Consider the following 26,059-nt stretch of genomic DNA (forward strand, 5'->3'; position numbering starts at 1 on the left):
TAGTTCAGTTTACATTATTTTTACAAGCAAACCTTTTTGTCATTAGTTCTTGTGCATGGCTAGTGTATTGCACTGAAAACACAACAGATGAGGCTTATTTTACCTATTTTAGGTACATTTATTGCTTGCACACTGGCTTTGAGGCTTATTTGGGTATATTTACTAATCTTGGTTAATATTTACACATTCTAAGCTTAGACTAAACGGTCTAAGGCCTGTTTCACACCTGCTTAGTTGTTTTTCCGGTATTGAGATGTGACACAGTATCACAAAACCAGAAAAAAACGGTTCAGTTTAGTTCTAATGCATCCTGAATGGAAAGAGATCCGTTCAGGATGTCTTCCATTACGTTTTGCGACCACACATGCTGCATGCTGTGGCTTTGTGTCCGGTCATAAAAATGGAAAAAAGTGATCAATCACTAAAAACAATGTAAGTCCATGGTGACGGATTTTTTTAATATATTTTTTTAACGAGCCTAAAGATACGGATCCGTCACACATTGACTTTAATGTATTTAGTGAGACTGTGAACATTTTGACCATCATAAGAATGAAATCTCAGTTTAGTGTGGGTTGTATTTCAAAGTGAGATTTTCCCATCTTAGACATTTATGGCATATCCATGGGATATGCTATCAATGCCAGATATCTTGCTCAGTAGTTTTCAGAACAGATGTGTGCAGTGCTCCTAATATACTTATCAGGCAGTATTTATGGTTGCTGTATCCTGGTAGCTGTGTTCTTTGGACTGGAGGGTATTATAGGAGTGCGGTAAAAGGTTGAATATTATATAAGGTGCACACAACTAGTCTTCAGTGAGTATACATGCAGTAAAGAAATAAAACAATTTCCCTAATTTATCAAAATCATTCAGCAGAAAAAGCGGCCTGTGACCATTACGATCAAAATTAGCAGTCTGGGGCCATTAAGGAAAAATGAGGTGGTGCCTAGAACAATCCATTGACAAAAGGAACGACACAAAAAACTGTGTACAGAAGAAATAAACACAGGGATAACATGTTGCAAAGATCTTTCACCTGGCTTTAATTCTGATTAGTCGATCTTACAAAGTGACAGAATCTGCTTTCTTATGACTTATGAGCTAATGTACAGTTGAAACCTAGATATCAGATTATTCTTTTCTTCACAGCATATTCTATTCAAATGTACATATTTTTTCACAAAGACAATAGTTGGTATTTGCCAATGTATTAATCCCATCCGGCCAAAGACTTTACCTCTAGGGGAGTGTGGCACCTTGAAAAGAAGCACTGTATTATTTTTTTTTTTTTACAGTGAAATTCATTACACCTCTCATTTATTAGCAGTGATTTAGCCCTTTGCCGGGAGCGGATTACTGCAACGACAACAAATTCCCAACATTCACCATAAAGGATGTACTCAATAGCAATTCTAAAAGAAATGACCAAGATGATCGATGAATTGCACATTAAATGATTTACAGGTTTGAAATTTTTTGTAATGTGATAATAGGCACTGAAAAAAAACATTTTCTTGGCAAGATAAACAGATCTTGTGATTAGGAAGCCTAAGAAAGCAACTGACATTATCTTTAAGCAAGAAACCTACTTTGCAACATGTAGTAATTCAGTTTATCTAGCACCAGTAATTTCCCCATCCAACTATTTTAATAAGGATGAGAGGTTGTTCTCTTAAAAACTACAACTGATATGAAAAATAAATTATACTCCAGATTTTTTTTTATGTAAAAAGACATTTCACAAATTCATTGTGAATGTACAGAAATTCAAGAAGTCACTTAAAAATGAAAGATAGTGTCCTGGATATACTGAATTCTGATTTGGTGGTGTAAAATATTTATGGCTAGGTTGTTATATTTGAATGTTAACAAATCAAGTGACTTTATACTGAACACGATTTTCATATATTCTGGATAAAAAAAATAAAAATTCATTCTTGAGGAGGCAGTCCTTTGCTTTAATTTGTAGTTAAATGGAAGATAATAAAGATCAATATATACAGTACATTAGCTTTAAAATGGAGAGAGGAGTCGGAAATAAAAATAGCACAGGACAAAATAAATTGGATTTTATTTATATTCTTATGGTGAATCGCCTTTTCTTTTTCACTATTTACCGTTATCAGCCAACCTTGAGCAGAAAGATTATCATGGACGTTTACAGGTGTAGAAGACTAGAAACGAAGAAATAAAAAAGTCAAAGTATTCCATATTGATGGATTTAACAAAACGTGTTGGATAAAGACACTACATTTTTGGTTTACAGTTATACAATTTTGAAATTGGAGTGCTTCTCTCCTTTGCACCAACATGCTCAAATAAGAGGTAACGTCAAGGTTCTAAAATCTACAGAATGATTGCTTCATCCACAACAGGAGGATTAAGACTTTTTTTTGACAAAATTAAAGAGTACTTTTTGGAAAAAGAAAAAACAGACTGAAAAATAAGGAAATATTAGAAAGTGTTAAAACCAATATCTCACAAATTCAGGAGACTCGGATTGCTTCTATCCAGGAATGCTTTATCTATGAGAGTGATGATGACTTGTGTGAGATGTCATATGAATAGTTTCTTGTAAATTTTTGAGTTATGAATTTCATCTTGTGACTTTAATGTACTGTACATTTTGTGCTTTTGGAATTAAAACTGTGCCAATTGAAACAAGAAGTAAAGAGATTGGGAAAAATGTAACCCCATCATCAACTTCCCGAATAGCACATGTAATGTGCAACCAGTAAGACAAATTATCTGCACAATCATCCACTGTGCCACAAGAATTATAAAAATTTCTCAGATGCAATAAATGAATGACCCAAAAACATTGAACACATAATAGGAAATATATTTAAAAATAAAATAAAATAAAATATTGGTCAAGCTAAACTTTGATTCCACTCTGCTAAAGAATTTACAGGGCATTATTTTTCTTTTTAGATAATATGGAATATTGGTTTGAAATCGGTCCCCAAAACCATCTGTTACATAAATCATGTTTTGTGCATTTTGAACAATTACAATACATAAAAAAAACAATTGCTTTCCTTAATTAAACACTAATACTTGTCTTGACAACATGAATTTGAAATGGAAAAAGCAAAAAAAAAAAAAAGCAAAAAAAAAAAAATTAAAATCAGTTGTTACCTTCCCCTGTTTACAACAAATTAAATTGAGACAAAATTACAAACACATTACACTACATGATTAATAGTAAAAATCATGTTTTTTTTTTTATAAAGTTGCCCAAAATGCAAGGGATGTGCATAGGTTTACAACTTGGTTATAATAATTGTAATTACGGTAGTTCCCTCGGGTACGAATTCCCATGAACGGAATGTATGTTTCTGTAAGTTACAGATTTGTTCAACACAGATACACCAACAGTATAAACGCTTGCGACTGTCCACATGCATTAAGACCCACTTTCTATATTGTTTATAGTTTTCTTCAAAGAGACAGTATCAAATAAAACTATTTTATGCAGTAAATACTTTAAGAAAATTATCAAAGGAAAAAGGCCATTAAATATGTGGTAACCCTCTTCCAATAGATGAAGGCTATGTGTGTAAATAAATTAAATAGTGCCTTTATTATTGAATGGATGACATAAGACTAAATAGAATGTAGTGTTCCACCCCTGCTATGGTGACCAAATTCCCCCATTATTAAAATAGATTATAGAAAGCAGCATATCACTTGTGCAGTTTTCAGAGGCCTTTAAAACAAAAAGCTATGGTTTCCAAAAATATAACATTCAAAAGGACTGAATAATGCATATACTTTAAAAAGGTATATTTTAATACAATCTAGGAGAAATAAAAGGTTAAAAAACAGATACTGTCTCTTTAAATTTGCACTGAAAGTTTGCTTTGTTTTCCTTCCCACCTATTAGGACATGACAATAATTATAAATTTAGATCACACTACATTTAGGTAGTCTCTGTGGGGCCAAGACCAGTTGACAGGATGCCAACAGAGAGGATTCTCCAAGTACTGCACAAGGTGATTTTGAAGTCATAAAACACCGACAGTTCCCTTGAAAATGGTCTAATAGACCCAGGATACAGGAACCCATTGTGGTGCTGTGCACACAAGCTCAATGGCTTCCTCCAGATGTCTAATAGTTTCATCAATCTCATTGTTGATAATTGTTAGATCGAAGTAGTGTGCATATGTTCTCTGTAGAAGTTCTGACTCCTTTTGCAGTCGTTGAAGGGATTCATCCTGAAAAGTAGGTTGAAAAAACAAAACATCAAACACAATATACAAACTTATTTAAATTACTTCAAATCACAATAACTGAAGAGGAATCCAGAGACTGAAAGTCTAAATTAATCCAAACTAATTTAGCTATCATTATGATCTAAAACGAGCATTTATAATTATCTGCTACAGACAGGATCATCAAGAAACATCTCAAGACAGGTTACAAACTATAGGACACGAAAAGCGTGGGTATGTTTATAAAGTCGGCACAGCTAGACACTATATACAGCACATTGAGTTACACAAACATCTCAGTTTCACATAAAAGGTAATGGTCAAATTTGTAGCAACAGAGAATATTATAAAACACAATCTCCCTGAGTACTTGTAAGGCTACTTTCACACCTGCGTTAGGTGCGGATCCGTCTGGTATCTGCACAGACGGATCCGCACCTATAATGCAAACGCTTAGATCCGTTCAGAATGGATCCGTTTGCATTGTTCATGATAATGCAAACGGATCCGTTTTGACTTTACATTGAAAGTCAATGGGGGACGGATCCGTTTGAAAATTGAGCCATATTGTGTCAACTTCAAACGGATCCGTCCCCATTGACTTACATTGTAAGTCTGGACGGATCCGTTTGCCTCCGCACGGCCAGGCGGACACCCGAACGCTGCGTTCAGGGGTCCGCCTGCTGAGCGGAGGACAAACGGTGCCAAACTGATGCATTCTGAGCGGATCCGCATCCACTCAGAATGCATTAGGGCTGGACGGATCCGTTCGGGGCCGCTTGTGAGAGCCTTCAAACGGAACTCACAAGCGGAGCCCCGAACGCTAGTGTGAAAGTAGCCTAAAAGAAGCCTGATAAAATATACATCCTCCTTTTTACCTTTGACGAAAACCACATTTAAAATACAAGCATGAAAAAAAGAAGTCATTTTGTTGCCATAGCCATATGAGGACTTGTTTTTATTGTAGGTGTCAAAGTTGTTTTTGACATTACTTTCTGCTACATATACATATATTTTTTCACTCCATAAGATGCAGTTTTTCCCCCCCAAACGTGGGGGGGGAAATGGCAGTGCGTCTTATGAAGCGAATACTAATGAGAGCTTCCATTATGGAAGCGCTCATTAATACACAGTAGGACTGTAAATATAGCGCTCTGGGTGCTGGCAGCGCTCTGGGTGCTGGCTTTACTCACCTCTTCCTCATCTTTTGCCATTACCGCGGTGTCCTGACTGTGTTCTGCATCAGGACATCGAGCACTATGACCTGAAGCTAAATTACATCAAGTCACAGTACAGCGCTGCAGAAAGAGTGCACTGGAAGTCCCAAGTCATGGCAACTTCCAGAGTGAGAGGGGCAAGTTCTTTTATTTATTTTATGCCTGATTGATCTGAGGCCTGAAGAGGATTGGGAGTCTGATCTGAGGCCTGAAGAGGATTGGGAGTCTGATCTGAGGCCTGAAGAGGATTGGGAGTCTGATCTGAGGCCTGAAGAGGATTGGGGGGTTTGATCTGAGGTCCAATGAGGATTGGGGGGCTCTGATAAGAAATGGGGGTCTGATGAGGAATGGGGGCCTGATCTGAGGTCTAATGAGGAATGGGGTCCGATTTGGGGATTTCCCTCCTCTAAATCCTAGGTGCGTCTTATGGTCATTTACACGGTAATTTATTGACAAATTTAAATTTTATATATTTTGGGGAGGGGATGAAAAAAAATAAAAAATAATATACCATTCTTATAATAACAATTTGACTTTTTTATATGGGCGATTATGATTGTGGTGGTACAAAATATGAGCTCAAATCATTCAGCAGGCACCTTGGTACAATGCCCAGGAGGGGGGTCCTGTGACCTCCCCGTGTAGGCGATCGCAACAAACCGCAGGTCAATTCAGACCTGCGGTTTGCTTCGTTTCCGGGTTATTCGGGTCTCTGGTGACCCGATAACCCGGAATAGGACGGTGATCGGTGGTGTGATAATACACCACCAATCACCATCCTTAGATCCTGAGAGGGGAGAGATTCCCGTATTCAACCCCCAGAATGTCCACCCACTCTGGGTGTTAGCGGGAAACTTGTGTGGGACCTTATGCACCCACTGCTAGATCAGGGTTACGACTTGTACGTGGATAACTTTTATACTATTATCCCCTTGTTTCAGTCCCTCGCCGCCAGATCCACGTCCGCTTCTGGGACCGTGCGGAAAAATCAACGCGGCCTCCCTACCCACCCCCTCCAGGTACCTATCCCCAGGGGTGAGACCCATGCCCTTACCAGTGGAAACCTGTTGCTGGTCAGATATAAGGACAAAAGGGATGTCCTTGTACTGTCCACAATTCACGGTAACGGCATCACCCCTGTCCCTGTGTGAGTTACCGTGGCTACGGTCCTCAAGCCCGATTGTATCGTCGACTACAATCGGTATATGGGAGGAGTTGATCTCTCTGATCAAGTCCTCAAGCCATATAACCCCATGCGCAAAACCCGGGCATGGTACAAAAAAGTTGCGGTCTACTTGGCACAGGTTGCCTTGTACAACTCTTTTGTGCTGTCCCAGAGCGCTGGCAACACAGGGAAATTCCTCCAGTTCTATGAGGTAGTCCTCAAGGTCCTGATCTTTTCTGATTGGGAAAGAGCAGGCCGGAGTACCTCGGGAACTGGAGGCACCTGGATCATCCCTGGCCAACACTTTCCAGGTGTGGTCCCCCATACTGGAAAGAAGGGACAGTCCCAAAAAAAAGTGCAGAGGAGGGGGATACGGAAGGACACCACCACTCAGTGTGACACAAGCCCCGATCATCCGGGCCTCTGCATTGACAGTTGCTTCAGGCAGTACCACATTTATAATCCCCCTCCCCAATTTTAATTCCATATAGCCACTGACAATCGGAAAAAAAACTATGGTTCTCAGAATGATATTTTGTAAAACTAAAATAAATAAAAAAGCAGACATATTCGGTATCGCCGCGTCCGTAAGAATCTGCTCTATGAATTTTTTTGTCACCTTACTTCACAAAAAGTATAATAGCAATCAATCAAAAAGTCATATGCCCCCCAAAATAGCGCCAATAAAACCATCCTCTCATCCCGCAAAAAAACAAAAAAAATAAAATAAAAAAAAACAACAACTCAGACTATGGAGATATTAAAATGTTTTTTTTTTTGTTTAAAAAAGAATATAGTGTAAAACCTAAATAAATTTTAAAAAGTAGACATATTAGGTATCGCCGCGTCCGTAAGAATCTGCTCTATAAAATACCCCATGACCTAACCCCTCAGATGAACACGGTGAAAAAAATAAAATAAAAAACGGTGCAAAAACAGCTATTTTTTGCCAAATTTTCTATTTTAATACATATTTTCAGTTTACAGAAACACCCCATATGTGGTCGTAAACTTCTGTATGACCAAACGGCAGGGCGCAGAAGAAAAAGGAACACCATATGGTTTCTGGAAGGCAGATTTTGATGGCTTTTTTTTGGCACCATGTCCCATTTGAAGAACCCCTGATGCACCCCTAGAGTAGAAACTCCATAAAAGTGACCCCATCTAAGAAACTACACCTCTCAAGGTATTCAAAACTGATTTTACAAACTTTATTAACCCTTTAGGTGTTCCTCAACAGTTTATGGCAAATGGAGATGAAATTTCAGAATTTCTATTTTTGGTAACCTTGCCTCACAAAAATTTAATTTAGAGCAACCAAAAATCATATGTACCCTAAAAATAGTCCCAACAAAACTGCCACCTTATCCCGTAGTTTCCAGAATGGGGACACTTTTATGGAGTTTCTACTCTAGGGGTGCATCAGGGGGCTTCAAATGGGACATGGTGTAAATAAACCAGTCCAGCAAAATCTGCCTTCCAAAAACCACACGGCGCTCCTTTCCCTCTACGCCCTGCCGTGTGCCCGTACAGTAGTTTACGACCACATTTGGGGCGTTTCTGAAAACGACAGAATCAGGGCAATAAATATTGAGTTTTGCTTGGCTGTTAAAGGGTTTCTGTCACCCCATTAAACCGTTTTTTTTTTTTTTCTTTACTAATAATCCCTATAGTGCGATCTCATGATACATAAGCAAATTAATCATTTTGGTTCAGTAGAATTTGCTAAAAATCGATTTTTAAAATATGCTAATTACCTTGCTACCAGCAAGTAGGGCGGCTACTTGCTGGTAGCAGCCGCATCCTCCGATCATAATAACGCACCCTCGGCATGCTGATTGACAGGGCCAGGGAAGGGAATCGTTCTCTGCTGGCGCTGTTAGAATTTGAAATCTCGCGCCTGCGCCGTACCTGGCTTCAATCGGCGCAGGCGCACTGAGAGGCGGCCGCTCGCTCGACCGCTCCATCCTCAATGCGCCTGCGTCGTTGGTGGTATAGTGTTAATAATTGTACTTTTAATAACAATTATTTATTGTTTTTTATGACCATTTCGTTGGTGGTTTTTGTGGCAGCATCCTTATTACATACATACTTACCTGATTCGAGCATCCAGCGACGTCATCCAGACTCTCCGCCTCCTTCCAGCGATGCCGTCGTCTTCTCTTCCGGGTGTATGCGATGACGTCATCGACGCAGGCGCATTGAGGATGGAGCGGTCGAGCGAGCGGCCGCCTCTCAGTGCGCCTGCGCCGATTGAAGCCAGGTACGGCGCAGGCGCGAGATTTCAAATTCTAACAGCGCCAGCAGAGAACGATTCCCTTCCCTGGCCCTGTCAATCAGCATGCCGAGGGGGCGTTATTACGATCGGAGGATGCGGCTGCTACCAGCAAGTAGCCGCCCTACTTGCTGGTAGCAAGGTAATTAGCATATTTAAAAAATCGATTTTTAGCAAATTCTACTGAACCAAAATGATTAATTTGCTTATGTATCATGAGATCGCACTATAGGGATTATTAGTAAAGAAAAAAAAAAAAAAAAACGGTTTAATGGGGTGACAGAAACCCTTTAACCCTTACTTTGCTACTGGGAAAAATTGATAAAAATGGAAAATTTGCCAAAAACAAAAAAAAACAAACCAGAAATTCTTAAATTTTAGATCCATTTGCCATTAACTCTTGTGGGACGCCAAAAGGGTTAACGACGTTTGTAAAAGAAGTTTTGAATTTTGGGTGGTTTCTATTATGTAAGCCTCACAAAGTGACTTCAGACCTGAACTGGTCCTTAAAAAGTGGGTTTTTGAAAATTTCTGAAAAATTTCAAGATTTGCTTCTAAACTTCTAAGCCTTGTAACATCCCCAAAAAATAAAATGGCATTCCCAAAATTATCCAAACATGAAGTAGACATATGGGGAATGTAAAGTAATAATTTTTGGAGGTATTACTATGTATTATAGAAGTAGATAAATTGAAACTTGGAAATTTGCAAATTTTTAAAAATTTTGGGTAAATTTGGTATTTTTTTTATAAATAAAAATGATTTTTTTTTTACTCCATTTTACCAGTGTCATGAAGTACAATATGCGACGAAAAAAACAATCTCAGAATGGCCTGGATAAGTAAAAGCATTTTAAAGTTATGCACACAAAGTGACACTAGTCAGATTTGCAAAAAATCGCATGGTCCTTAAGGTGAAAATGAGCCCGGTCCATAAGGGGTTAAAGGGGAAACTCCAAGTTTTCAAACAATACCAGAATCACAGCATTATATCCACAATGAATGAAATCTGTAAAACATGATTCACTTTCAGCGGCATTAACTGCCATCCTGATTTCTAACACCTATATCTTCTGATGTAATTGACATAATGCTGTGGTTCTTGTCTTTAGACTGGTTTGCTTTGGGCACTTGAAACACCAGAGTCCGCAGAAGAAAAGCACTTTTTCTGGACATGGAATAAAGACACAAAGAACAGACCTTTTTGCCCATAGCAACTAAAGCTAGTTTTCCTTTACTTCAGTTGTTTAAATCTCCCCTTAAGTTTTTAGCCGAAAAACAAAACAAAACACTTAGATGGCCAAAAGTGACTACCCAACTATAAGATCTTCTTATACATACCATTCCAAAACCAATTATGTTAAAGGAGTTGTCTCACTTCAGCAAATAGCATTTATTATGTAGAAGATGTTAATACACGCCACTCCCTAATCTATTGTTATTATCCGTTCATTTCCATGGTTACAGACCACCCTGTAATCCAGCAGCGGTGGTAGTGCTTGCACACTATAGGAAAAAGAACTAGCCTACGTGCGGGTCCCACGGTTCCGGCTGACAGAGGCCAGCTCTTTTTCCTAGATTGTGCAAGCACAATGGACAATAATACATTAGTAAGTGACTTGTTTTAACTTCCTCTACATAATAAATGCTATTTGCTGAAGTGAGACAACCCCTTTGATGTGGAGTTGGGTCCCCTTTTGCTGCTGTAAGAGACTCTACTCTTCTGAGAAGGTTTTCAACTAGATTTTGGAGTGTGTCTATGGGATTTTGTAGCCATTCAGACAAAACAGCATCTGTGAAGTCAGGCATTGATGAGAAGGTCTGGCTCACTTTCAGTGTTCCTATTCATCCCAAAGGTACACAATAGGGTCTATTAGGACTTTGCATTGCGCACAGGGATACTGTTGCCACCAAGTTGTCTAAAATGACTTTGTATTCTGTAGCATTAGCATACCCTTTGACTTGAAACAATGGACCTAATCCATACCCTGAAAACACAGCTCCATACCTCCTCTTCCAAATTTTACAGCAATAACTATGCATTCAGGTAGGTAGCGTTCTCTGGGCATCCACCAAACCTGACCTGTCAAACCGATAGTGAAACTTCATCCTTCATTTCACGCCAGAGTTCAGTGGTGACATGCTTTACACCCATCCAGCTAATGCTTACATTTCACAAGCTAACCTTAGACTTGTGCGCAGCTGCTTGACCATGGACACACTTTTCATGAAGCTATTCTGATGCACAGTTACAGCACTTAACGTTCACCAGGCCGATGTAGCAGATCAGAAATATCACCTATGGACTAGTAGATAAGGTGGCAGCCAATGATTTTCTTTAAAGATCACATGAACATGTGCTTGATTTTATGTATCAGTCTCTAAAGGGTGTGCCTGAAAAACCTAAACTCAATAGTTAGGGTCCATTCGCGGATCCGCAAAACACGAAAACCGGCAATGTGCGCTCCGCATTTTGCGGACCGCACATCGCCGGCACTAATAGAATATGTCTATTCTTGTCCGCTATTGCGGACAAGAATAGGACATGTTCTATTTTTTTTTTCGGGATCGGAATTGCGGACCTGGAAGTGTGGGTCCGCAATTCCAGATCCGGACCGCACATCGTGCGGCCCCATAGAAATGAATGGGTCCGCAATTTCGTTCCACAAAATGCGGAACGGAATTGCGGATGTGTGAATGGAGCCTTAGGAGGGTGTCCATATACGTTTGGCCATCTAATATAGCTGTATACAGCATATGCGCTACATTGAACATTGTGGATCCTAATCCATGTTAAACTAGTGTTACTTTTATTTAGTTTAAAAAAAGACTAAAGGAGAAAAGCCTGTGTTTAGATGTTTAGATGTATTTACTTGGAACCATGTCTTGAATAACAGTAAAAACAAACAGCAAAAACAAACAGGAAATGAATACAGAAACCAGTGACCGGTCCTCTTTCATTACACACTGAAATAAAAAGACCTATCATTCCTTTTCTCTCTCCTCCATGTTTCATTCCATTCTTTACTGATTGACCTAGCAAAGTCTAACCCAACCACATCTACTCTCTAAATGGGTGCATCGCTAAATGGTTGCATCGCTAAATCACAATACATGTCAACTATTTCTTTTTTTTTTCTCAAATGGTGAAATAAGCTAAACTTTAAAAGCAATATACATGTTAAAGAAGCATCTATCAAAATCTACACAGCTAGCAGTGAGGTTTTGCAGTTTGAGGTCCTCTCCGATACTTACAGGTAGTTTTCTGCACCATCTTGGAAGCTTAGCAAAATTTGCAAGTGTGTAATTGAAAGGAAAAGACAAGTTTATGACCAAAAAAAAATTAAAATAAATAAGAAAATAAAATAGAAAACAGAGCAGACAACGTGAGGAAAAAGATATCTATAATCTAACCATTAAAGAGGACTTGTCACCAGGAAAATGCAATGCAGTCTACAGAAAGCACGGTATAGAGCAGAAGCTGAGCAGAGATATAGTTTTGTGGGAAAAGTTTTAGTATAATCTGTATTTCATTCATTTAAATCCCTGCTCATTCTGGGCTTTGATGTCAAGGAGGTGGTCCTATGAGTGATTGACAGCTATCTCTGTGTACACAGTCTGTCTACCACTGTCAATCACTAATAGGACCACCCCCTTGACATCAAAGCCCAGAATGAGCAGGGATTTAAATGAATGAAATACAGATTATACTAAAACTTTTCTTACAAACTATGTATCAGCATGCTCAGTTCTTCCTGATCTATTACACAATGCCTGCAGCTCAAACACCATGTTCAACGTGACCGGTTCCCTTGTTTTAAGCACCCACTACATTAGTCAGATATAGGGCTGCAACGATTACTCGAATAGATCGAGTAACTCGACACAGAAAAATTCTCGATGCAAATTTTTTGCCATGTGACGGAGCGTGAGTGACTCACGCTGGATCCTGACAAACACACATCGTCAGGATGTAGTGCACGTAAGCACGCACTATGACCTGATGCTGTGTGACGTCAGGAGGACAGTGCAGTTCGCAAAGAAGAAGATAGAACATTTCTGGAGTTCAGCAGCGCCCCTACAATAGAGTTCAGTATTTTATTTCACTGGCGCTGGGGACTTATGGCTAAAGGAGATGATGGTACTGGGGGTGAGACCTGATGGCACTGGGGGCGGTGGGGAGGCGCAGCTGCTGGCACTGGCGGGGTGCAGCTATTGGTATTGGGGGTGGGGAAAGCTGATGGCACTCTGGAAGGGAGAGCCTGATAGCAGTGGGGGGCAGCTGATGGCACTAGGGGTGGGCGCCTGATGGATGGTCTGATAATGGCATGGGGGGAGGGCTGATGAATTAGGGCTGATTTCAATTAGTGTACTCTTATTAGAGTACCCGATTAATTGTTGGATTAATCAGTAGAATACTTGAGTACAAAAATAATCGATAGCTGCAGCCCTAATCAGATACTCATTTTTGCGTGAAGTTCGCCAAAATAAAATAGCATATGTTTGTCAGCAATTCCTCATTATACAAGTTTTAGTTGCTCACCAACTATTATAAAAAGAATCCACAGACACCACAGAAGCTGCTGAAATGTTACTGGCCTACTTTCTAATATTTTGACCGATTTGGGATTTTTTATTTTTATTTTTTAACATTACTTACCAAAATGAGTAATTTCACTACATTAGTTTAACAAATTTCACTGTACCTGAAGTATTCATATTTAGAGAGACCAAAGATAACATCCACTCATGTGAGACTGAATCCTAGAATGTAGCAAGTTTTGCTTCCACATTTGAAAACCATTGCTTCCCAAAGTGTTCAGAGTAGTATTATTCACTATTTGATGTACTAGGACACTGATCAATCTGTTTAATGACTGCATGCTATAAAGTGCCAGCTATCATTACAGAGAGGACATGTATCCAAGTTCAGCCAGCAAAAAGGGATACATAAATATAAGCAATGGCAGCAAGAAACCGCAATGGCATGGAAACCGCACAAAAATAAATCAGCACTTCCACCTTTTCTCTCTTCCTTTGCGTTCTTATTTTCTCAAATAAAACGGAGAAATATATAAAGAAATCCTCTATCTGGAGATAAGCCATGACCCTCCTCTTCCTCACTATTTTATGGAAATCAGCCATGACCTTCCTCCTCCTGTAAGGTAACTGGCCAGAGCAGACAAGTTCCAGCTCACTGGCATCAGGAAAGAGTTGATATGCTGCCCAGAGTCCACTTTGATCCATGGATTCACCAAATACTGAAAACGATAATTCAGCAGATAAGAAACTCAACTCCTTTATTTAGTAGCTACAAAAAAAATCTGTAAAAACCACAACCACTTACGCGTTTTGAGAGAAGAAACCTCTCAGTCATAACACATGCTGTGTTATCCCTCTCGAAAAGTGTAAGCAATTGTGTTTTTTACAGATATGCTTGGTGGGTTTTAATGGTTGCTAATTAAAGGCGTTTAGTTTCTTATCTGCTGGATTATCGTTTTTAGTACCAGGAGGGTTTGTGTCTGCCCTGCTTGTATTAGTGGGAAAAAAAAAAAAAAAAAACTTAAAGTGACACTGAACTTTTATAAAACTTTTGATATGTCAAAGCGACCTTTGATAAAAAATTTCTAAAGTTTAGTGACACTTTAAAGGGGCATTTCGGACATCTAAAAAAAAAACTTGATTAAACGATTAGTTACTCTTTAAAGTAGTACTCCCACAAACATTTTTATTCTCTGACCTGTGATAAAGGTCTATGTTGTAAACTGTAGTAAAGGTAATTTTACCAGTGACTATTTGTGAGTTATAATCTCCCTTCTGAGCCTCATCTGTGTCATGTGACCAGCACGCTTCCTGTCCTGTGTCACTTGGAGATCAAGAAAATTTAGACTAGCACATTCATAGTCACAGGTGCATATCCATCAAGCAAACATGGTTGATAAAAAAAAATGGCTGCACAACATTTCACATACAAACAATAGAGCTGAGAAATGGGGATCATTCTAAATTAAAGTGATGGATATGCACCTGTGACTATGAATATGAATGTGCTAGTCTAAATTTCTCTGTAGTATATATTGAGGGTAGCGCCTCTTAGACTGAGCAACGCCCATCTACCTGGGGCTGGTTCCTAAACTGCCCTGAAAATTGTAGGCTTAGGCAAGTCCAAGAGAGGCAGTATATTAGTGTTAGGTAGCCATCTGCGGAAGCCACCTTGATGCCTGGTAGATGGGCCCGACACACGTTTGATCATAAATGTGAGCAAAGAGATTCTATTTTTCCATTTATAGTAGGTATAATACCACTAACGTAGAATGATCCCCATTTCTCAGCTCTATTGTTTGTATGTGAAATGTTGTGCAGCCATTGTTTTATCAACCATCACTGGGAGATCAGTCAGTTACTTCTCATTCATTTCTATGAGAATGACACTAAGGATCCCATAGGAATACAAAGAAACTGTCTTCCTGTCCATGCAAAAGATGCTGTGTTATTTGGAAATTCCACAGCTGAGGATCAGAAGGGAGGTTATAGCTCACAAATAAAGTCACTGGTAAGAAGATGACCCTCATTACAGTTTATATCATGCACCTTTCTTACCGGTAAGAGAATCAAAAAAATTTTGTGGGAGTGCTACTGTAAGTCAAATCTCAGTCCACAGTGGAAAATGGAACATATCTACAGTCTTCTCAGAATTTCTACCAGACTGCTTCAGGAACATGCAGAACATCCTGCACACTGACCGTGCAGACAAATCTCCTGTGTATTTATTGTATGGTTTCGGTGTTGCTTACACACTTAAAAAAATAGGTCAATCACAAACCAAACTAAAGACTCGGTTCACATACTGTTTTAAGCTTTAGGTTTGGAGTAGATGGCAGGAGAATCTCACAATGTATACATCAATCATAGGCCCAGCCTTAAGCAACTGCATCCCAAGTAGTTCTTTACAAAAAAAGATACTCTCGGCAGATACTGTGTCATTTAAAGCCTATAGATTTATTCCATATAAATGTCAGGATCAATCCCAAATTGTACCAGGAAATGTTACATTCAAACAACCACTCCTAGAAAAGGATTACTGCAGTTAGCAACCATAGTAAGTAACTTACCTCTGTGATGCTTGGGGTAATAGTAGGTGCAGCAATGAAGACCACAAAAGGAGCAAATTCTGCTGTTCTCAGGACTTTTAGAGCCTACAAATATGAAGGAGACCTTAGTATTTACAGAATAAAATGTACAGTCGCTGCAATATCAAGATTCGGGGGAACATGTTCTAATGTTTTTTTTTGCGCAAATTATGGTGCGCGTCATATTTGTGCAGTAAATTGTGACTTTTTGAGCTTCTCTGAGGTTTTCCGAAGTGCTGAGTAGAGGGGGCAGGGTGGGCTTCACGCTGCCAGCCACATTTACTACAACTTTCATGAAAAAGTGGTGGAAGTTATAGCTGAAGTCTAGACTTCAGTACCTGCCCATGGCAGGGCAGAGATGCGCCTAATTTATTAAAGGGAACCTGTCACCAGGATTTTGTGAATAAATTAGGTGCAGGGACATCAAGACTGGCATAGGAGTATGGCAGTCTTGATAAATCTACCCCACTGTCTCAGTTAACAAACCAAGGGAAAGGAACTGCCATTTGAAACTTAGAGATTATCCTGCTTAGAAAACAAAACTTTTCAAACACCAAGCTTGGAAGAAAGACGAGACAGAGGGGTTATGAAAGAAACTTTTAAATACATAAAGGGAATCAACAAGGTAAAAGAGGAAAGAATATTTAAAAGAAAAACTGCTACAAGAGGACATAGTTTTAAATTAGAGGGGCAAAGGTTTAAAAGTAATATCAGAAGTATTACTTTACTGAGAGAGTAGTGGATGCATGGAATAGCCTTCCTGCAGAAGTGGTAGCTGCAAATACAGTGGAGGAGTTTAAGCATGCATGGGATAGGCATAAGGCCATCCTTCATATAAGATAGGGCCAGGGGCTATCCATAGTATTCAGTATATTGGGCAGACTAGATGGGCCAAATGGTTCTTATCTGCCGACACATTCTATGTTTCTAAGTTAGGAAATGCTGGATTAAAAATGACTTTGGAGGACCTGGTATATCTATGCATAGTACAGACAGTCAAATTCTTCATTGTCCTTTGGTGGCATTTCAGAAAAATTCAACACTTGCTGCCAGGACCCCACATGGTTTACAGAAAACGTATCTAGTGTAGATGGGCCCTGTAAGGCTAGGTTCTCACATGCAGACTCAGGCAAAAAAAAAAGGATAAAATACTGCTGCATGCTGCTGTATTTTGTCTGGAAACCATGCCGGAAACATGATGGAACCCATTATAGTCCACAGAATCTGTGGAGCACCAGAGGTGTCCAGCATATGCCAGAATTGCCAATTCTGGTTTTCTGTCCCTATACTAGAAGAGAATAACATAATTTTGTCTAATTCTCCTATACATAAATTCTAATTGCCTAAAACTTTAGCAATCGAAAAGATGATCAATGCTGTAAACTTTGGTACTTTTTTCATCAGACCTGGCACATGCGTGTTTCTATCGATTTAGTGTAATTACCTGAGGTTCTACATCAAGTATTGCAATAAGTCCCTGTTCATGGATCTTTCGTATTGTTTCCAGTTTTGTCCCATACATAGCATCCTCATGGCTGCCATATTCCAGATATTCATTGTTTGAGATATCTTGCATCATTTGGTCGTGGGATACAAAGAAGTAATTTTTTCCATTTTCTTCATCTTTCTTTGGAGGTCTGGTTGTGTCTAAAATATGGAGCATAAAAGATGGTCAGGAACATTCCCTAATCTGTGAAGACACCGGTATCAATTCTGTAGAGTTCTGAACTGAACTTACGTGGGATAGGGTAAGCAAATCTGTCAGGATGTTTAGTTATTAGTGTGTTCTTTATGTGTCGTCTGCCAACGCCATGTGCACCTATGAAATAAGAATAATATGTATGCATATGTGCACAGTTTGCATCATAAAGGACATACATAAGCACACGGTAAACAGTTACCTAGGAGGACTAGTGTTTTCCTTTTGAAAGCTGGTAGTTTCACCACCTCTTCATAAGTAACCAGATCTAGTTGGTCAAAGACTAAGGGAAAAAAATAAGGAAACTGCAAATTAATCTCTTGTCAACATTAAGAGCATGCCAGTAAAGACATTTAAAGGGATCAGTGCAATATTTCTCCAATCCTCCATGACAGATCTGATAGAATTTAATGTGGTACCTTTTTTTCATGCAAGAAATATAACATGGCAGTTGGAGCAGGAAACCTGTCAGTACAACAATTGCGGTGGCTATATTTACATTGTTCACTTGTTTTTGTCTATAGCACCTATGGCCATACAAATGTATACTATTACTACTGCAGACTATTGGTTAATCTCCTTTGCACAATTTTCTATTTTTTTAGCATGTTGTGCAGACCACATTGGCCAATTGGCCTTGGTCTCTCACCATGGGGTCAGCTACATTCGCCACTAAAAGCTGCAGGATGTAGATATGTCTAGTACAATATTACTTTGAGGAACAGCAGCATAAACAGAGGTAACAAGCAGGACCAGTGCCCTCCTTTAACCTCTTATTAGCTTTGGGAAATGGGATAAAAACTGTTGTTTTTTTTTTTTAAACTAAACCACATTTCATGGAGTTATAAATAAAGCAGTTAAGATATTTTGGGAGAAACTTCATACAACTGTGCACCTTTTTTCAGATCTGAATTTCTTAGATTTGTGAATGCAGCTTGCAATGAATCAGAGGAGGTGTTCATTCTGGTTGACGTGGCTACATCCAAAGACACGCATAACGCCTGAATATTTGCCTTGAACCACGATAGTGCTTGTACTAGGTTTTACAAACTTAATAAAGGATATCAGGATATAAAGTACAGCGAAACCTCTCCAGAACACCAGCCATGATCTACAACAGATTTCTATGTGAAATATTCTCAATGACCTTATAGCCTATGTATATAGACCCTCTTATTTTTTATTGCAATTTGGCTTCTCTCACAGGGGTTTCATGGTAGTAAGTGACAAGGTTAGAATTCAGCAGAAATTATTACTTAAAGGGGTTGCTCAACGGTTTTTTACAATTCTCAAGGGAGTAGACAGGCATAAAAAAAAAAGCTTAAGAGTTACTCCAAACTTTTTTACTTATAAAATCCTGGTCCTGTGTAACAAAGATCATTTGGTCAGTGCTTACCTGTCTGTTGCGCCGCCATCCCCGCATATACAGTATATGCAGCTGAACAGGAAGGTTCAGGAACACATCCTATCAGGACCAAAATGGAATTGCCCAACTCCAGTCTGAATAGCAGCACTGGCAGGGTAAGTACTGATGAAATGATCTTTCCTACACAGGACAGAAGATGCCAGGACTTTAGGTTAAGCCCAGAAGACATCTTTAACTCCCTGCTAAAGGTTCTTCAGTTCCAGCGCGTGGTCCTGGTGCCTGGGGCTCCTGGTCTCAACTGGACCAGAAGTAATGACATCACATCCCATCATCCACATGACTGCTCAGCCAATCACTGGCCTTAGCGGTCATGTTCTGTTCATGCACAGGCAACTGCTTAGACCAGTGACTGGCTAAGCAGTCATGTAAACTATGGATATGATGCTATCACAGGTCTGAAAGGGACCAGACTGGTTCTGCTGCATTTTTTCTCTCTTTTATAAGCCTGCCTGCCTCCCTAAAGGGTTTGAAAACTGTCAGACAGCCCCTAAAAGCGCCGTCTAGTTCTTGGGGCAAAAAAAGTGCTGCAAACATTATAAAATAACCATTTATAAAATCACTCAACTCATCAATACCCTGCCAATCAGCAATGCCAATAAAATGGCACGTGACCAAAAAGTCCCCCGACTGTATGTAATAATCCCTCACATAGGAGAGAGACGACCTGTTCTTCCAAGACATGGAAGGACAGGAGTCTCAACTGGCCTAGTTGCAGAGAAAAGCCAAGAAATGGAACGGCAGGCAAGTATCCAGTGGTAGGGATAACCACTAAACCAAGAACCAGGAAGGCATGGTAACTTACCTGCTGCAGCTGCTGGACGGCACAACAGAAGACCACACCAAGGTAAACTGAAACCCATACAAACTTACTGCAATCCAAACACCAAACGGATGCAGTACGTACTGACACACAGGAACCAGTATTCCAGCAACAGCTCACAGACTTGACTTTTGGTTCACCCCTCCGGGAAACCATGGAGCCCCCTTTGGAGGACACAACAGACAAACAGGGGAACATCTAGCATCCATGCTGGACATAAAACACCAACTGACCAGACACGGAACAACTAGACGTACAACAACCCCAGAACATATACCCACACCAAACATAACAGGTAAGGTAGGGAAAATGGAGGAGACATACGAAAGACATCGCTAGAGACATCGATGTCCTACTAGGTGGCCCTAAAGGACTGGGCAGATGGAACACCCTGGACTGCAGCAGATCTCCTGCACAAACGACAGCTGAAATACAACTGACCCCAGCCAGGGAGCCACCGGAGATAAAACCCTAGTGACCACACCCAGTCAGGAAGTTAACCCCTCAAGCACCAGACAGTGGAGGAACCAGGAGAAAAAGCACATACAAGCATGCACGGCAACGTGTCAGGCTACTTTCACACTTGCGTTGTTCTTTTCCGGCATAGAGTTCCGTCACAGGGGCTCTATACCGGAAAAGAACTGATCAGGTATGTCCCCATGCATTCTGAATGGAGAGTAATCCGTTCAGTTTGCATCAGGATGTCTTCAGTTCAGTCGTTTTGACTGATCAGGCAAAAGAGAAAACCGCAGCATGCTACGGTTTTATCTCCGGCTAAAAAAACTGAAGACTTGCCTGAATGCCGGATCAGGCATTTTTTCCCATAGGAATGTATTAGTGCCGGATCCGGCATTCAGAATACCGGAATGCCGGATCCGTCCTTCCGGTATGCGCATGCGCAGACTGAAAAAAAGGTGAAAAAATAAATGCCGGATCCGTTTTTGCCGGATGACACCGGAAAGACGGATCCGGCATTTCAATGCATTTTTTCGACTGATCAGGCATTTTTAAGACTGATCAGGATCCTGATCAGTCTTATAATGCCATCAGTTAGCATACATTTTGCCTGATCCGGCAGGCAGTTCCGGCGACGGAACTGCTTGCCGGATCTCTCTGCCGCAAGTGTGAAAGTAGCCTCACTCGCACAACACCGAGTCCGTGACACTCCCACCCCTCAAAGCCTCCCAAACTCCCTGCGATCCAAACACCAAACGGATGCAGTACGTACTGACACACAGGAACCAGCAAACCAGCAACAGCTCACAGACTTGAAATTTGGTTTACCCCTCCGGGAAACCATGAGACCCCTTTCCGGAGGACACAACAGACAAACAGGGGAACATCTAGCATCCATGCCGGACACAATACAGCAATCACAGAGCAACAACTAGACGTACAACAACCCCAGAACATATACCCTCACCAAACATAACAGGTAAGGTAGGGAAAATGGAGGAGACATAAGAAAGACATCGATGTCCCACTAGGTGGCCCTAAGGGACTGGGCAGATGAAACACTCTGGACTGCAGCAGAGCTCCAGCGCAAACGACAGCTGAAGTACAACTGACCCCAGCCAGGGAGCCACAGGAGATAAAACCCTAGTGACTACACCCAGCCAGGAAGTTAACCCCTCAAGCACCACAGAGGGGAGGAACCAGGAGAAGGGGACAAAAGCACATCCAAGCAGACATCAACGCGTTGCCGCTGGCAACAGTCATGCACGGCAACGTGTCACTCGCACAACACCGAGGCTGTGACACTGTATGCAGAAGTTATGTGCCAAAATGCTGACAGCTTGGAAACACAGACTGGGGGAATCGCCAAAGCATCTGTTCTTGATCGCTGGGGAATTAAGGAGGTGAGTCGTTTTTTTTTGTTGCCATTTTTAGCATTTGCTGCATTATTTCCACTAAGAATAAGGAAACACTTAAAAAGATTTATAATAAAAAGCCTGTTTTTGGTCATAACCAGGGCAACCAGAATGAAAGCATCGACTGTTCACATTGCTAGCAACATTGAGGAGGACTTATGGAATGGATTAAAGTTCTGTATTTTTTCATTAAATAGCTAAACAGCTTTATTTGAAAAAAAAAAAACAAACAAAAAACTTTAAATAACTAACGTATAAAACAAGCTCAATTGTTTACATGCTTTTAAATTGTGTGTAAAGTTTCAACTTTTCACATGCAATGATTCTTGCAAAAAAATTAAAATAAAGTCATGCTATTTACAGGATATTTATTTGTAGAACAGTGAATTCTTCAGATGTATTTCAGCAAAGTTTTAAAAGCTGTTTTCCACAATAAATAGTGACATTCAATAAAATATTTATTTGAAGAGGATATGGACTTTTTTTTTTCCCAGAGAAAACACTGTTCTGCAATAAAAAAAATACTACATATGGTGCATAACAAAACAGACTACACAGGAAAAGTGAAGCTAAAACTATTACTTTTCAATAATATATTTCACTCAGCTGCTTAATGTTACATACATTAGGTATATCAGATGGGTGACTACTAAGCAATTGTAACGAAGGATGCATCGGTCATATTAACAAAAAGTTATGTTCCTTTTAGGTTAGTGATGTTGCTAAAGTGAAGCACCGCCTTGAAGACACTCGGAGTATAACTTTTTGCACTGTTATTTTGATTGCAGGGCCTTATTGTGAGGTTCAAAGAGCGAAGTGAATCTGCTTTCCTCGGTGTTCCTCTAAAGGGAACCGATTGGTGAAGCTGCGCTGCCTGAAACGCGGGCAATATGAAATGTGGCCAGGCTCCCTCATGAGTGTTTTGCTCTGAAATGCGGTGGTGTTTCAGAGAAAACCTAGTTTAAAAACATGCTGGAAAAGGGGAAGGTAAGTCAATATGCAGCTTCTCCGCATCCTGCTAGTCTCTCTCTATACTCATATACGTAGGGCAAGTCATGTCAATGAAGCCGAGCAGGGCAGAGAGAAGCCAAACAACGGACCTACATGCGCTTTTCCAGCTCATTTTTTATTTTTCTTTGAAACACTTTTCTTTGAAAGACCACAAGATTTCAGGGTAAGGGCTCATGCAGACAGCCGTTCTGTGCATTGGGGACCAAAAATTGCAGACGGATCCAGACCTATTCTACTTGAATGAGTCTGTGGTCCGTCCGCACAGCAAAAAAGTAGTGCAGGCACTACTTTTTTGCGGTGCAGAGGCACGCACAGAAGCCCCACGGAAGCACTCAGTGGTGCTTCCGTTCCTCTGTTCCGCTCCGAACTTCCAGGTGGCTTGAATGGGTCCGCATCGGTGATGCAGAGTGCATACAGCCAGTGCCCGCATATTGCGGACCCGCTGTTTGCGGGCTGCAATACGTGCACGGCTGTGTGCATTAGCCCTAGAAATAGCTCTATCATGAGGGAGCCTGGAGGGATTTCACATTGTCCTTGGTTCAGGCAGCTTGGACCTGATAATCAGTACTTTTTAATGCTTCAGGTCAACGGGTTGCACCCATTAGCAATGAGGAATTGGAAAATATCACGAGCAATATCTAAAATACACACAGGGGTAGATTTATCAAAAGTGGTGTAAAGGAATACTGGCTTAGTTTCTACCAATCAGCAACCAATCAGCTTCCACCTTTCATGTTCAGATCTCCTTTAGAAAATAGATGGATTCTGAAAGGTTACTATGGGCAACTAAGGCTAGTTTCACACTGCTGTCTAAAAACCACTGCAGTCGGTTTTTCTTTACATCAGTTTTGATAAATCTCTCCCAGAGAGCGGTTATTATTCCACATAAATAGGAAGGAGTCCAGTAACGAATAAGAACTATATTGTTCGAAACGCGTCAACGAGAGGGTGAGGGAAGATGATGTTCACTGGATGTATTTTTAAGGATTATAAATAAAGACCAAAGCGACTTGAAAGAATTACTACGAGCTGGACTCCCTCCTATTTACGTTGAAAACCAAGGTGGACCTGCACCTGTCCGTGCACCAGGGGGTAGAAAGGAAAGGGGAGCTGGATATACTTTACTAGTACTGTTATTATTCCACCCTGACAGACCCCACTGACAATTAACTGCCATTATGATTGGAGGAAGACTGTTTCTCATTACATTATTATTATTTTGTTGTAGAATGGTGGTCTATAGACTAATGGGAGTGGCGCCTGGCGCTGATGCAAGATACAGAAAATAAACAGCATAAAAGATGCTCAAATCTCAAAATATTTGGTCATTAAATGCTTTAAAAATATTAGGTTCACTTTACAACATGGCACTCCTGCATAAAGTAGAACCAGACCGTCCCCAAGTACACACAGTGGTGCAGATATACTGAAGTCACAAAGAACAAACAGCTAGAGAGACAAGCCTGACACCAATTCCAAATTTTATACACTGTTACCCTAAAAGTGATTGCCGGTGGCAGATAGTGCTGTCTAATCACAATCCGCTGCCAGCAAACAACGAGTCAGTATGGGGAAGAGAGGTGGCATTAGCGATCATTTCTCCCCATACTGTGGAGGAGATCACTAAAGTTAATAGCAGTGGTCTCCTCCAATAACAAGCAGGCGATTGCCGGGAAGGAACACTTCCCTCCAGATAAATATTTTGTAATGTAATACAGCCCTAAGACATATGTACAGATTTTGTGGTGGATTTGTCCATAGTGAAAAATTTGACCATGTGTGAATCCATGCTAAAGTTTATTTTATTTTTAAACGGCTCTGTATCATGGAAAGACTAGTGCAACACTGAGCGGTACAGTTGTGGTAGGACCCATACACAAGACTTCTTGGGGATCACGATGTTGCCTGCTCATTTTGCACATCTCTCCACACACAGTGTAAGATTGGGCAGGAGAGCAGAGGTGCAGCACTGAATATGTTATTTCATCTGCCAGCAGCAGGCTATAGAGCAGGAGAAGCTGGTCAGATAGGGAAAACAGTCAGCATAACTTGTACCATAAAATAAAATATAAAAGTCAGTCCTGTGTCCCAACAGTTACTTGCGCTGCTGGTTCCGATGTAGTGTGGTAGGTAGTTCACACTGGGTAATGAAGTAGTAAAAATTTAGAAACCGCGCTGCTTGAGATTATGTCATCCGGTACACCGGTAGATGAAACAGGGCACCAGCCTCTATCCTCCTCTCCCAAAGGATACGATCCTCCCCAGACCGCCTCCTCTGCAGGGTCAAGATAATTATTTTTTATAACTTGTACCATTAACTGGGACCAACAGGACCAGGCAGTGAAAACATCATCACCCTGCCTGGCCTAGGCAAAGTGCAGAGGGTGCGACAGCTACAGAGAGAGTTGAGCCTCTAGGAGTAACGGTAACGCCCCTGTTGCTCATGTATATATTAAACCTTCATTTTTCTCAGCAATGCGGGCACATATAAACATGGGACCAACACAGATGCCTTCAGCTGCCAAGTGCACATGTAACAGGTCAGCCAGTCTCATAGGTACAAATCTGCTGATAGATGCCCTTTAAAACTCTGCTCCTTCTATGCTTAGGAGTCCGGTGGGCTTTTCTACTTGGTGATTGACAGCTATTGATAGTTATATGGAATCTTTCCCCATAATATCATGTATTAACCTGTTCAGTTTCTCCTACGCAAAAACACTCCATCCATAGATTGCACTTCATTTCCAGGGTGTCGGGCTCTCTTTGAAGGGTGGCCTGGCTTATGGAAACACATGAGCGGGTTTGCAATGTTTCGTAACTACCACTGGTTCCGTATTTCCTGGATTTACAGAAGCAGCGTAGCTTGTTCTACACTGTTAGCATAGCCCAAATTAATTGCAATCATACATGGACAGCTGCCTTGCTGTTTTCATAAGCAAGGCCATCTTGGGCGGGCACTCGGTCCCAGCTTGCTGTGGAAACTCTGAGATAGGACACCCCCTTTAAGTTTAATTATGCACAAAAAAGAATGCAAGGCTATGTTCACATGGGTTGAATTTGCCTTAAGCAAAACCGGTGTATTTTTCCGAGAATTTGTGGCATAATCCAAGGCTGAAACTCTGATTTCTGTCATGGATGTGTTGGTGGATCTGCACATCAATTAACCCCATTGTAAATCAATGAAGGCAATTTGTATTTTTTTATGTGAATGCTGCTGCCATAATG

The 26,059-nt window shown here is 40.5% G+C and overlaps 1 protein-coding gene across 1 annotated transcript in view; it reads right to left on the reverse strand.

Annotated features, from left to right (window-relative positions):
- Window positions 1–926: 926 nt before the first annotated feature.
- The window catches only part of CASK (calcium/calmodulin dependent serine protein kinase), a 286,458-nt gene continuing 261,325 nt past the window's right edge, over window positions 927–26,059 (reverse strand). The window contains 5 exon segments of the mRNA XM_040423804.1: window positions 927–4,224; window positions 15,990–16,073; window positions 17,452–17,654; window positions 17,746–17,826; window positions 17,909–17,989. Coding sequence (XP_040279738.1) covers window positions 4,048–4,224; window positions 15,990–16,073; window positions 17,452–17,654; window positions 17,746–17,826; window positions 17,909–17,989 — 626 coding nt within the window. The 3' untranslated portion in view covers window positions 927–4,047.

This window comes from Bufo bufo, chromosome 3 (assembly GCF_905171765.1).
Source record: "Bufo bufo chromosome 3, aBufBuf1.1, whole genome shotgun sequence".
In the NCBI taxonomy this organism is placed as follows: Eukaryota; Metazoa; Chordata; class Amphibia; order Anura; family Bufonidae; genus Bufo; species Bufo bufo.